Source organism: Cimex lectularius, unplaced genomic scaffold, assembly GCF_000648675.2.
Source record: "Cimex lectularius strain Harlan isolate CLEC.00 unplaced genomic scaffold, Clec_2.1 scaffold59, whole genome shotgun sequence".
Classification (NCBI taxonomy): domain Eukaryota; kingdom Metazoa; phylum Arthropoda; class Insecta; order Hemiptera; family Cimicidae; genus Cimex; species Cimex lectularius.
The window spans coordinates 2,055,679-2,068,552 of NW_019392794.1; the positions used below are offsets into that span (position 1 = coordinate 2,055,679).

At 36.2% G+C, this 12,874-nt stretch overlaps 1 protein-coding gene across 10 annotated transcripts in view; it reads left to right on the plus strand.

Annotated features, from left to right (window-relative positions):
* The window catches only part of LOC106661667 (lysine-specific demethylase 3A-like), a 475,583-nt gene that overhangs the window by 418,307 nt on the left and 44,402 nt on the right, over positions 1–12,874 (plus strand). For all 10 annotated transcript variants that reach the window (XM_014385209.2, XM_014385207.2, XM_014385208.2 and 7 more), the window contains one exon: positions 6,547–6,703. In XM_014385209.2, coding sequence (XP_014240695.1) covers positions 6,547–6,703 — 157 coding nt within the window. The remainder of the gene's footprint in view (positions 1–6,546; positions 6,704–12,874) is intronic.

Consider the following 12,874-nt stretch of genomic DNA (forward strand, 5'->3'; position numbering starts at 1 on the left):
GAAATTTCAGTTATTTTGTTGAAGTGAAGAGAGATCAAGAATGAGGTAGTTTAGAAAAACACCTTTTTCGTTTGTTTGCCGACGTTTTTGACCTTTATTCGGGTCATCTTCAGGGCATTAAGTGTGGTGCTATTTCTGTGGTGTCATATCGGTTTTGTTAGACAACACTTTTTACTTATGTATGTTATATTGGTTAGACAACACTTTCAAACAAAACCAATATGACAACACAAGTGTAGTATCACACTTTATGCACTGAAGATGACCCGAATAAAGGTCGAAACATCGACAAAAAAATGATAAAGGTGTTAAAGAAACACAAATTTTCAGTTATTTTAAACAAGTTTTTCAATTTATTCGTTATTAGTGTCATTCACTATTGTTCATTGTTTATAGTTGTTAATATTTTTCCTAGTGATGAACCTAATTATTTTTTTCCTTCGTGTTAATAGTGTGAATTGTTAAGTTAAAGAAAAAAATCTGCGCCAGTAACGATACATCAACAAAACAGTAATTGGGAATAATTTAGTGGGGAAATCCCTACAATTCTTACGAAGTTAAACACCGACCAGGGAGAAATCGGTTTCTCGCCAAAAAAAAAATCCCACGACTGCACAGCACTCTTCTCAAGCACCGACTTCTATCAACAATCAACACACCTCAATTCCTATTTCTCTTACTCCGTTTCCGATGATTTTGTCAGCAGTGTACTGTACTCCCTCAATCCCCATGTATTATCCCCAATCTGATCCTGCCAATGGCCGGGGGCAACTTTAACGCCAAACATCCTGCATGGGGCAGCAGAACCACAAATTCCCGTGGCCGACACCTAAACAACGTTCTCGCTCATGTTAATTACACTTTCTTATTCCCTGATCAACCAACCTACTGGCCCACTTATCAAAACCGCCGTCCTGGATTTTTTCGTGACATCTGGTACAGGTACCTTTTTCCCTCTTTAAACGACCTGTGCTCCTCACCCTCGACACAAATCCCGTTTATAGCATCAGACCTTCTTTAAGCAACAACCTGTCGGCTTAAAAAATGTCACTTTTAGTCAACAAATGACTTACTCATGCTCACTGACCTTATCATTCATTAACCCCATCACCTTTGTGATCCTATGTCACTACTACACTCATGAACAGATTCATTCACATAAACTCGCAAATTAGTTCGTTAAAAACCTCGAAGTGAAGGAATATATAACTAATTCGTTTACCGCCTATTTTGATAGAAATTTATCTCACCCTGCTTTTATGATCATTGTTATCATTTATTATTACGTATTATCTTTCAGAATAGTGTACTGAGTATCGAGCTACTTTGGCAAGGGATCGTTTCAATTAATCATACATTTTCAATCTTGAATCAATCCAAATTAACTGGTCGTTAACAATCATTGGGAAAAATAGCATTTTCTCCCCCTCGATATGTTAAATAGGGCATTTAAACGTGGGAATACTATTTATAGCTGCTGCAATTGTAAATTTGACCCCCTTGGCGGGAGGGGGGCCTGAAGAGATAAATTCCTTTCCCCTCGTTAGTGACATTTTCGATGGGGGAGGATAACAAAATAAAAATCTGCCTGTTCATTCCATCACAAAGTCACTTTACAAGTATTTGCCACAGTCAAACCCATTCAAGATTCCTTCCAAAGATATCAACTTTGGATCGTGTAAGATCATATCTATCAAAATTATCATTATCAATGTAACGGACCTAAATTTTTATTTTTTTCTGATAAAAAAAGTTTTCAAAAGTGGAAAATATTAAGTATTAAGAATCAATCAGCTCGACTACATTCGCGGGTAACAAAAACTCTCACACTCACTCTCACCACACCTACTCAGTCTTTCACACTCATTCTTATCTTCATCAGGTTTTTATTTGTCACCAAATAATCGACCAAAATATAAAATATATAGCCATGTACTCTCTCTCTCTCTCTCTCTCTCTCTCTCTCTCTCTCTCTCTCTCTCTCTCTCTCTCNTCTCTTTCTATCTCTTTTTGTCTATCTATCTCTAGCTCTCTATCTAACTATATGTATCTCTCTGACCTTAAACTTTTTCACCTTTTGGCTTTAGTGGCGCTTTCTCTTCATCTCGTTAATTTTTACCCTCACGCCCCTATTTAATCCACGCGCGTACATATTTGTGAGATTAGAAAACGTAGAAGGCTAATTAGTCAAATAATAATTACTGTAACTGTATTATATCCCAATGAGAAAAAGTTAAACCTTACGGATAGGGTCGGATTAGTCGATAATCCCGTTAAGGATCTTCTATTTTTAATTAACACGAAGAGTTTATTGCGATGAGAGGATGGATGGGGAGGAGAGGTAGAAAAAACTCACGAAATTAAACTTTATCTGTGCTCGTCTCCTTTTATCTTATCGCCGCCGCCCTCTTCCCTCTCTCTCACTTTTATTATTATTCCCTTTTTATTTTATATCCAATTCAGTTGTCGCCGGCACGCCAGGATAAACGAGTTAGCCTTCGGGACCTGAATTGTTTTGAACCCGGTTGCGGATTTCCGGAAACAAAGAGATGATAGAGAGGATTAGCCGTCTGGTTGTTTTCGCCCGGGGCACGCACGTATTCACTTTTGTGGCCTTGTTGTTCTCTCTCTTGTAATTATGTACGGCGAATTCTCGAGAAACCGACTCCTCTGGTGAGTCAAAACCATTTTTGTCATTGGAACTATCTACGCAAATATATCCATATCATGATAGAATTAATTGCATTTAAACATTTTCGGCGTAATTAACATTTGAGTATAGATAGCCGTATCGTTTTATCTCGAGAAAACAATTGTAGTAAAAAAACCCACAAAACTCCTTCAATTCAAAAGGCGCCCGAAATGTAAAGAATGTAATCAAAAGTGTCATCAATTAATTTTCTAGTGTTTCAAGGCGAAAGGTTTTTTTTATTTCCTCAAACCGAGTTTCGATACAAGATAATTAATTATTTTTTATTCGTTCCCATTGCAAAACCACGCCAATTAATATTTACATCTTCGTGAAATCGAACTGTTAGGGAGGTAATTAATATCTGATTAGATCTCAATATAAACCGGAGCGACACCATCAATTAATTCGATAATTGCCAGAGGCAAATTCAATAAACATGGACACATGATGGTCAGACATTCTGGTGTAATTCTACAGCTTAATTCAAATAAGGAGAAACACATTTTAACTACATCAATTGCAGAACGTTAAACCATTTCATTCAAAAATTTAAGATAACGTGTGAGTGGTATTTAGTGAACATTAATTAATGATTATTTGCACTCTCAACACGACATTCAGTAATAACACACCTACACAGAAAACAAACACTTTGAGCCCGGAAGATGATCTCAATAAAGATGGAAACGTTGGCACGATAAAGAAAATGTTTTTCTAAACCTACTTCACACCAGACCGCATCTCACGATCTCCAAATAATATTTAATATAACACACTCATTCACAATCAACTGAATCAGAATTCACAGTTTTTTGACACATAGGCACATTGAACTTGTAAAATCTGTCTCTAAAACATGCTAATGTACTCGATGGTACACTCAAACATTAACTCATTCACATGCGCTCACAGTAGTTGACTTACTCATTTACTCAAAAACGCCCAATAAGTTATTGATATTCAACGAATTCACACTCACACAACATGTGATCATGTACTTGAACATTCACCCTGTTTCACTAAAATTCACTCATTCCCAGTCCACTAATTCTGTCATATCATAGCTTACTCATTGATACTATCATTCACTCTATTTCTTTAACATTCTCAAACACTCACACTCTGCAATTTACTCACTTACATACTCGGTTATCACTCAAGAAGTAGCTCTCTTATGCCCTACACCCGTTGATTCATTTAGACAAGTACACTACAATCACTAATTTACCGCTTAGTCCACTGAGTTCACACTCATTATCAAATTATAATACTCATTGATACATATTTCTTATACTTACTCTTTTACTCGCACACACAAACACACACACACACACACACACACACATATTGAGTAACTTACACAACGGGTTATAATACTTTACTTTTACTCCCACTCGCCAAGTTACTAAAAAATTTGCCCTCTTTTACACTCACACTTGTCACACTAATTCACTAAATAAACAACTTCTCTTTACACTCGCCGAACTCAATCACACACAGTACATAATCTTTGGTTGTATGTACTCAAGAATTAAAAAGTAACTTAAACTTTCATACTGCGTAACTTACTTATTTTCCTCAATCATATTCACTTACACACTTTCAGTCAGTCAGACACTTACTAACCTCAAAACATACGTACTCAATAACTTAGTAATACGTATAACTAAATTAAAATATCTAAATCAAAGCATTCTAGATTCATTCACTTACACACTGACATGTTTCATTCTGTCATTTCACACTAATGTAATAAGACAAAAAAAATTACTTCTCACCTTTTTGTGGTCTCTTTCTACCTGGGCTGACCTTCATCGTCAATTTATCTGTCTTTCACTCACCCACTCGCGTATTCAAAAACACGTTCGCCCACACGCGAAAGTAATAAAAATAAACTTCTAGAAGGAAGATTAAATGTTTTCAGTTGTTAGTAAATACTTTCGTGAAATGAATCCGCTTGCGCTTCGAACCGAGATAAAATGTTATCTTGGTCAAAAACTGTTATCCGGTCCGCCTACTCTCGCTCAGTCTGCTTTCTGTCCGAACTGCCTTTTCGTGTAACGCCGTATACGCGGTGTTGCCGATCGTGGTGTAATATTGTTTTCTCCTTTTTTTTATAAATAGAAAACGAGTATTTTGTTGAGATAAACATTATTTTTCGAGATAGAATTCGTTGCGTTTATCGCCCTGTTTTCATTGTTCATGACAATGAACGTCTCGGGCAATCTTGAAAGTACTAAATCATAATTTTTTAACAGTTTTTTTTTAGTGTCTTACGTGTACAATGTTAAAGGATTAAAGCGTTCAAATATTAAAAACAAGATATTATTTATGGTTTTAAATAGCCTGTTATGTTTGGAATTGTTATTTATGAATTATATCCGGGGATATTGATGGTTTGTTTATCAAAACGTCTTTGTGGTACGGTTTTAAAGAAATCGTATTTATTTTGCCCTTATCGAACAAAGTTTCATATCCAACAACAGTGCGTTAAAGAGATAAATGTTTGTTTACAGTGCGATTTAACTTTATTCATTAATGCCTATAAACCGGCAGAACTAATAACAAATCTAGATAAGATCGCGACGTGGTGATAAACCCTGTTTTCCTTCTTGTTACAAACAGTTTTCACCTTCGGGATATTTAAATAAATAAATCCATTATCAAATGAGTGAGTGAAAATTTAATTAGAGTATATATTTAGTAGTATTAATTAGAGTATATTTGTGATTAAAGTACATTCTGTCTGTTATGTGGATTTAGATTAACCCTGGCAATTTTGCGTAGATTGGATTGTTTGTTGATCGACTGGAAAATGAGAAATTATGTATAAATAAACATTTCGAGCGGAATTGATTGAAATGCCCAGCCTTTAACATATTTAGATTATTTCTGTTTTTTGTTTCTAATGTGTTTTATTTATTTTTAATTGTTAACCTAATTTGTTGTTTTTGTTATCAAGACAAACAATATTTAGTTTATTGTATTCTATCGACAAAATTGTTGTTTCAAGTCTTGTGTAAAGATTGTCTCCTTGTTGTTTTTTTCCTGTTTTCCATCTGATGGATTTTTCTCGATTTGCACGCTTTCCCCGTTCTTTGACTCTCTGTTTCCATCCCTCCTTTTCAATTCGCTCATTAATCAGTAGTTTAGGAATCTAGCCAATTTGCCACACTTTGATGATCAGCTTTTTATATATCAGTTATTTAACACCTAAGGCTATTGCAAATCGGTGGTCTGATCCATCGTAACGAGGAAAAAATTTGTTTTTCTTTAAGAAGACAGTAATAGCTTTAGTCCTAACTTTTTCGTTATCTCTAATTTCATGATCTCGCTGAACGGGATAACCTTGATTGTTCAACCGTTCGACCTTTATCTGAAGACTAAGTTTGATTATATATATTTAATAATATTATACGATTTATTTCCTTTTTTTGCCGTCATCTGGATAATATTAAATAAATTTTGGGAGTATGATCTGCGGGTTGATGAACCTGTGCTCGTTACCGATCATTTCGAACTACCAATCCTTCCTGTTTTGGTTTTGTGATAATCCTTTCGCCTTTTCGCCATCATCAGTGGTGGGCCTGACAAACCAAAACAGCGAATATTGGTAGACGAAAATTATTTTATTAAACAGATATTAGTAATTTTGTCATTTTTGGTCATATTGATCTGTCAATGCTTTTCATCTTTGCGCCATTTTCAGTAGTGGGTTTGTCCATATGAAAGCCATACTAACCTAGATAAAACTAAAAAAATGATCGGAAACTTAAATAGACTTAAATTATCATCCAGCAGAATCCTCAGAATTTCATTCCGTATGGGCTAATGTTTTATTTTTATTTTTCCAGGATGGAGGACACAGTGGGAGGAGGACTTCTTCGCGATGACAGATCAGACTCTGGAGTAAGCTCGCTAAGATCAGCAGGAAGTGGCGATGAGCGTTCTGGATCGCGTTCAAGCGCTCTGAGCACGACCCCTCCACCGACCCAAAGGAAAGTCTCCGAGGTAAGAAAATGCAAATTTTCAACTGGGTATTTGATCAAATCAACATGTTTATCTTTGAAGTTGTTATTTTTTTGTCCTATGGTCACCGTGAGGATGGATATAAAGATAAAATATGTTAACGTAATCGTTAACAGTTTAACGTAGGCGTTATTGTTCAATTCAAGGGATGTTTGATTATTACACTCAACGAAATGGGAATGAGAGGACCTGGAATTTCAAGGGAAAGTGGAGCCGTGATGGGGATAATCAAGCGGAAAAGGCCACGTGGGAGTATCGAACCGGGGAACCGATGGCCTTTTTCCGAATTGTATTTTTTTTATTTCATTATAGCGTCGCGAAATGGAAAAAAACCGTACCATTTTGAACCAGTTATTGCGGATTATTCGCGGAATCTCATGTTAAATGCTGTTTGCTGACGGACCGCCCGTTTTCGCCCCACTCGGCCAGGAGGAAAAATCAAACCGGCTTTTGAAAAGGGTCAGCTCCCTTTGTTCGCAGACCCCGGGAGTTTTTGTCGTCCCCCTCGGAAAAATTGGGAACGTTCCCAAGGCCAAATACCTGACCTGAGGCACTTATTTACCACCTGAAACCCTTCCTCCGCCCAACCCCACATGGCCGATGAAGGGTGGTTTTTCCTCAATGGAGACTTACCGAATCCTTTTGAACCGGTTCCCAGAAGGGATTTGGCAATCTTTACCATTTAAATATGCATTGAAAATGTAAACAATAATATTCCAGTTCATCTTAAATAGTTAAAATATGATGAAGTGAACCAGATGTTAAACGTTTAAATAATTTTCTGTCATTAGTCTTAAGCATAATTTATTGCTAGTTACCAGGCAAGTTACGAGGTACATTTTTAAGAACTAAGTTGCTGTTTGTCTGTGCAATTCTTCGTGCATGGCATGGATATAAATGGCGAAATGCGGTAACCAGTCTGTACAAACAGAAAAAACTAGTGGTATATTACGTGAACCTTGGACACTTTCAAAGAGATAGTGATTAGCCATACGATCAATAATTCGTCTGTGCGATTCTGCATGAATTACGACGGCGAAATGATTAAAATGGTCTAACCTAGCCAGCAACAATAGGCATACCGGATTATCTAAAAGTAATAAACTGGCCGTATATTCCTGAACGACAACATCCTGTAATAGGAGATCTAGAGTGCTTGTTCTCGCTGGTGTTCTGGTTAGTCTGTCAGATGAGTTCAATGATTCGTCTGTACGATTTTGCCTGCATGAATAAAGCGAATTGTTAAAACTGGTCTGACAAAACCAGCAGTCCAGGATTATCTAAAAGGAATAAACTGGAGGCTGGACGATCAACCTTGGTCAGCTTGTTCAATGACTCGTCTGTGCGATTGTTCGTTCTTCTAATGGAGGACAAAACCAGCGAGAAAAATACCGGTATGAAGCTATACAAACAAACTAGATCCTCCTCTTTCCAATAATTAGTTATAATATCACATTTACTAATTGTTTCTACTACCTGGTTCAGCGCTACAATAAAAGAACAGTTTTATCTGCATTTCCAAAGGTTTTGTTCGTTACAGGCAAAAATGTTCGTGCAGTTTGGGTCGACATTGACAAAATGAGAAAAAAGGTCAAATTCGAGCTATCTCGCGTCAATCTTTCGATAATTATTGATCTTTGGTTCCGTCTATATCGCTGTTTCTCTTTTTATCAGATAGGTCTAGGCTTCATCTACTGACATAAAGAGCTCTAGAAATGAATTACGTAAATCCGTATTTACGGCCAGTAATCTACAGATTGCACTTGCTGTCCCGCTCAGTAATAGGCAGGTCGTCAATGCGTTGACCTTAGGGGGTTTTGAAGGTTTCCAAAGGTCAAAACACCTCGATGAATGTCATCCCCCGCGGGGTGTCGCATTAATGCGGAATCCGTAAATCGTGCCTTTCTCATTATACGCCTTCTCCACGTCGGGATGACAGGGGCCATCGATCGCCCCCCGGCAAAAATACGACTATTATTCACGTCGTTCTGCCTGTCGCGGACCTCGAAACTAAAATAATCCGAATGCTTAACCCGTACTTTTACCAAGGCGGGGCCGTTTTTCACCCTGTCACACGGCCGTCCTTTGACACTCAGAGCACCCCCCTTCGTAAACAATGAGTGTTTCCATTATTCTTCTAGAACCGACCTCGGCGAGAAATTGTGCCCTCATTGTGACCGTGAACCAAGTCCATTGTCCAAAAAAAAAAAAAAATCAAATGTCAAAGCTATTAAATCTCGTGTTAATTTAAAAAAAAAAACTATTTTTGCCCCTTTAAATTCACACTAGCCTTCTACTAGCCAACTTCCTTGGCCGACTGTTGAAAGATTTTCTCTATCAAATTTTTAAAAAGTTCATTAATCCTTATTAATCCATTATCTGTAAAGGTCAAAATGGTTAGCCTCAATTGCCATTACGCACAACTGATAAAGCTCTTAGACGGGATTACGTTTAAAATTAATTGGCATCCGATTCCTTTCCCCAGAGGCATGGTGAAAGCCCAGTGTAATGTTTAAAGTCATTATCTTGCTACAGCACGAAATTAGGTCCAATTATATAATAAATTAAGCCTAAATATTTCATTTCTTTGCATTTCTTCATTTTTCAATGATAATATGACCAGTTTTTTAAATATTGTCGTTCCGAGGACGATACAATCTTCGGTCGGAGAAACTTGTCGAGAAACGAGTTAAAATGGATAATTGCCAAGGCTTGTAGTTTTCTCGAGAGTTTTATAAAACACGTTCGTTTTCTCCGAAGGGGCGCGCGTTGCTAACAATTGAAATTGAAACGTTGCGAAAAACATAGTGAAATTTGTTTTTATATGCGGATTATGAACCTAGTCGTCTGGGATTATTCTGGTCAGCATGGTCACGGTGTTTTTTGGTATTTCTTCGGTGTTTTGTCTGTGCGGTTTGTCGTGTTCTTATAAGATCTCAAAATTGCATATTTTTCTGTCACCCGCAAAAAAGGTTTACATTCACAGCTTACGCACTGACCTTTTGAGCGATTGAAATTTTTCAGCATTTTAAACATTTAACAAGGCCACATTTTTCCACAACTTCTATATAAAAATTGGTTTGTAATATTTTAGGACAGTTTTCGTGTATTAGATCGTATTATTTCTCACAAACCTCCCAAAACAACCACGCTTCCATCCCAGAAACCAGATATGTTGCGAATGGGTTTTTCCAACAAGGTCAATTGAAACGTCTTAACAAATTGGACTTTTTAGTAGTTTAGGACTTTCCAAGAGCATATTTTTCAACAACTTCAAGATAAAGCTGGTTTACAATATTTTAGGACAGGCTTAGCTTATTAGTTTGTATTATTTCTCATAAACCTCGCAAAACAGCTATGCTACCATCCTAGAGACCAGATATATTAAGAATGTTTTTTCCCCACAAGGTAAGTTGAAAAGTTTAAAGACATTGAACTTTTTCAACAGTTTAGAACTTTTCCAAGGACAAATTTTTCAATAACGTCTAGATAAAATCGGTATACAATATGTTAGGACAGTAGTAGCCGATTAGCTTGTATTATTTATCCACAAACTTTCAACTTCTCTTTCAATCCAGAAAAAGATAAGTTGAGAATGTTTTGTTTTTTCTAAAAAGTCCAATTGAGAAGTTTTAAGAGATAGAATTTGTTCAGCAGTTTTGTAATTTTCCAAGGCGAAATTTTCAACGACTTCTAAATGAAACTGGTTCGTAACGCTTTAGGGCATTTTAGCTTATTAGCTTGTATCTATCAAAGACCCAGAAAAGCAACCAGTCTTTCATCCCAGATTTCAAATGTTGTCCGAATGGGTTTTCGCCAACAAGGTCAACTGAAAAGTTTTAGGAGATTGACCTTTTCCAGCCTTGTTTTGCTTTCAGTGATGAGCTGATTGGTGGCCATATATTTATCGAGGAGCTGACTAATTGGTTTGGGACCAAAAACCTCCAGAAACCCCAAACGCCCTAGTCCGGCATCCCGATCCCTCTCTTCCTAACTTGGATTTGGCCTGTACAATATAACGAGGTGAAGTAACATTTGATGAAGTCCTTATCCCAGAGGCGTCCATAGTCTGTAATGCCTGAGGCTCACGCTAGCCAGAGAGACCATGGACGCCCCTAACGGTCGAGCAGCGCCAGGACCTCCAGGGTATGTCCCTCCTCCCCACCTCTCAATAACCCTTATTGATTTTGCTTTAAGGAAAGAATTGTTAATTTATTTTATTTATTGTCATTATTTATTTAAAATTTAGTTGATTTTTTTTGTGTTTTCTAATTAATTACCTATTTGTAATTATCTTGATTGATTTTTATTTTTTATTAATTATTATGTACTTAATGGTTTGAATTATTAATGCGTTTACTCTGTAAAATATGTGTTTCCCTTAAAAAGGCCGACTGAAACGTTTTAAGAGATAGAAATGTTTCACTACTTTGGAACTTTACCATGGTCATTTTTATTTTCAACAAGTCCGTAATAAATATGGTATGACAATCTTTTGGATAGTTTGAACTAGTTATCAAACTTGATAAAAGAAAAAAGGATCGGGCCAGGACCAACATTGCAAGGAAATGTGGCATTTACTGTTGTTTTGAATCTTTTGGAAGCCCTCCATTTCCAAATAAAGCAGCAATAAAATAGGACTTCAATTTAAAGCGACCTTACTGATGATCCCTAGCACAAAAAATAAACAGTTTGTTCACTGCAATATTTGACAAATTACATTGCACTAGTTGATGATAACTTCCGCTTTTTCATTTTCCTTAGGACGATTTAATGTGGGAAAAATAATCAAAACCTAAAAGGACGGGTTATCATTGAAAATTACAAACCGGTATCGAATGTGTTGACCCTGAAGGCTCTCTTCCAAGATGCCTGCGTCAACAGGGCTTAAAAATAGCACGATGACTGCAGCGAACATCTAGTTTGGCCCTCGGTTGCTGTCTTGTTTATGAAAAATTGAATATTCGTTATAAAACCGCATCTGTGCCGAGTTCGGTCGTAAAATAAGTCGACGGACGCCTTTATACACATCGTAAATCACAGCAATAAAACCCCACGGACAGAACTTGTTGTTTTTCCTTAAAAATTATATATTTAGTTAATTGATTTTTAAATTTTTGACATTACTGTCCTGAATAAATATAAATTGTTTATTTGGAAAAGTTGGATGGAGTTTTACAAAATTAATAATCAAAATGAATATGTATGTATATTAATACTCAAAATGAATATGTTACCACGTAATTTTTAATATAATCTTTTTTTTTCAATTTTGAAAGTACTTAAAAGTAATTTGATTAATAATCGTTTTTTAAGGTCTATTTAAATAATTTTAACCCTATGTTTATTAATTAATTATATAGGTAAATATTGTTTTTCTCTCCATCCCGTGTGTTGGGTAACACTGTGGGCAACACTGATTCTGGGAAGTCACGTTTTTTAGTACTGCGTTGGACGTTTTTTATTTATATCAACGATTCAATTTACGGTACATTTTATTATTAATAAATGATGTTTATGAGAAAATCAATCTATAGTTATTTTACCCGAAGAGGATGGAATTATTTCATTCTCACTTTTAAATTAATCATTTACTGTTTCGTTATGCCGTTTTTGTCTATATTGATCGAGTGAACTCGTAGTTATTTTTAGATTTGAGATTTATTTAATTAAACTGTCATTACTCATCTAGGGGGAAAACGTAATTTATATAAAATAATAATATAACGAGATATTCCATGGGTTCCAGCTAATCGCATCAACGATTTTTATAAAACTCAAGCTGTTCCTTTATAAAAATTAAATCTTAGAAAAACAAATGTTTAATTACTCACCCACTGTCATTTTCTTTTCTAATTTTCCTAGTTGTTGCTCAACCCGCTACTTTAAACTGAATTAGAGGACGTTTTATTCCATCGGAGCACAACAACGGTAATAACGTAAAAGTGTTGTTAGTTGAATAACGAGTTAAAACGGTGATTTGTATTCCCTGAGTATCCCGTGGGAGAGGGGCGTGTGATTCTTCCTGACCTCGTCATAAAACCACCACGTGTCCTGAATAAACTAAATGCCGCTCTGGTGCGAGGGCTTTTGCCTTTGGATCCTTTCCTAGTCCTTCAAATCCTTCGTGGGGAAGGGGATTTTAATCGTCCT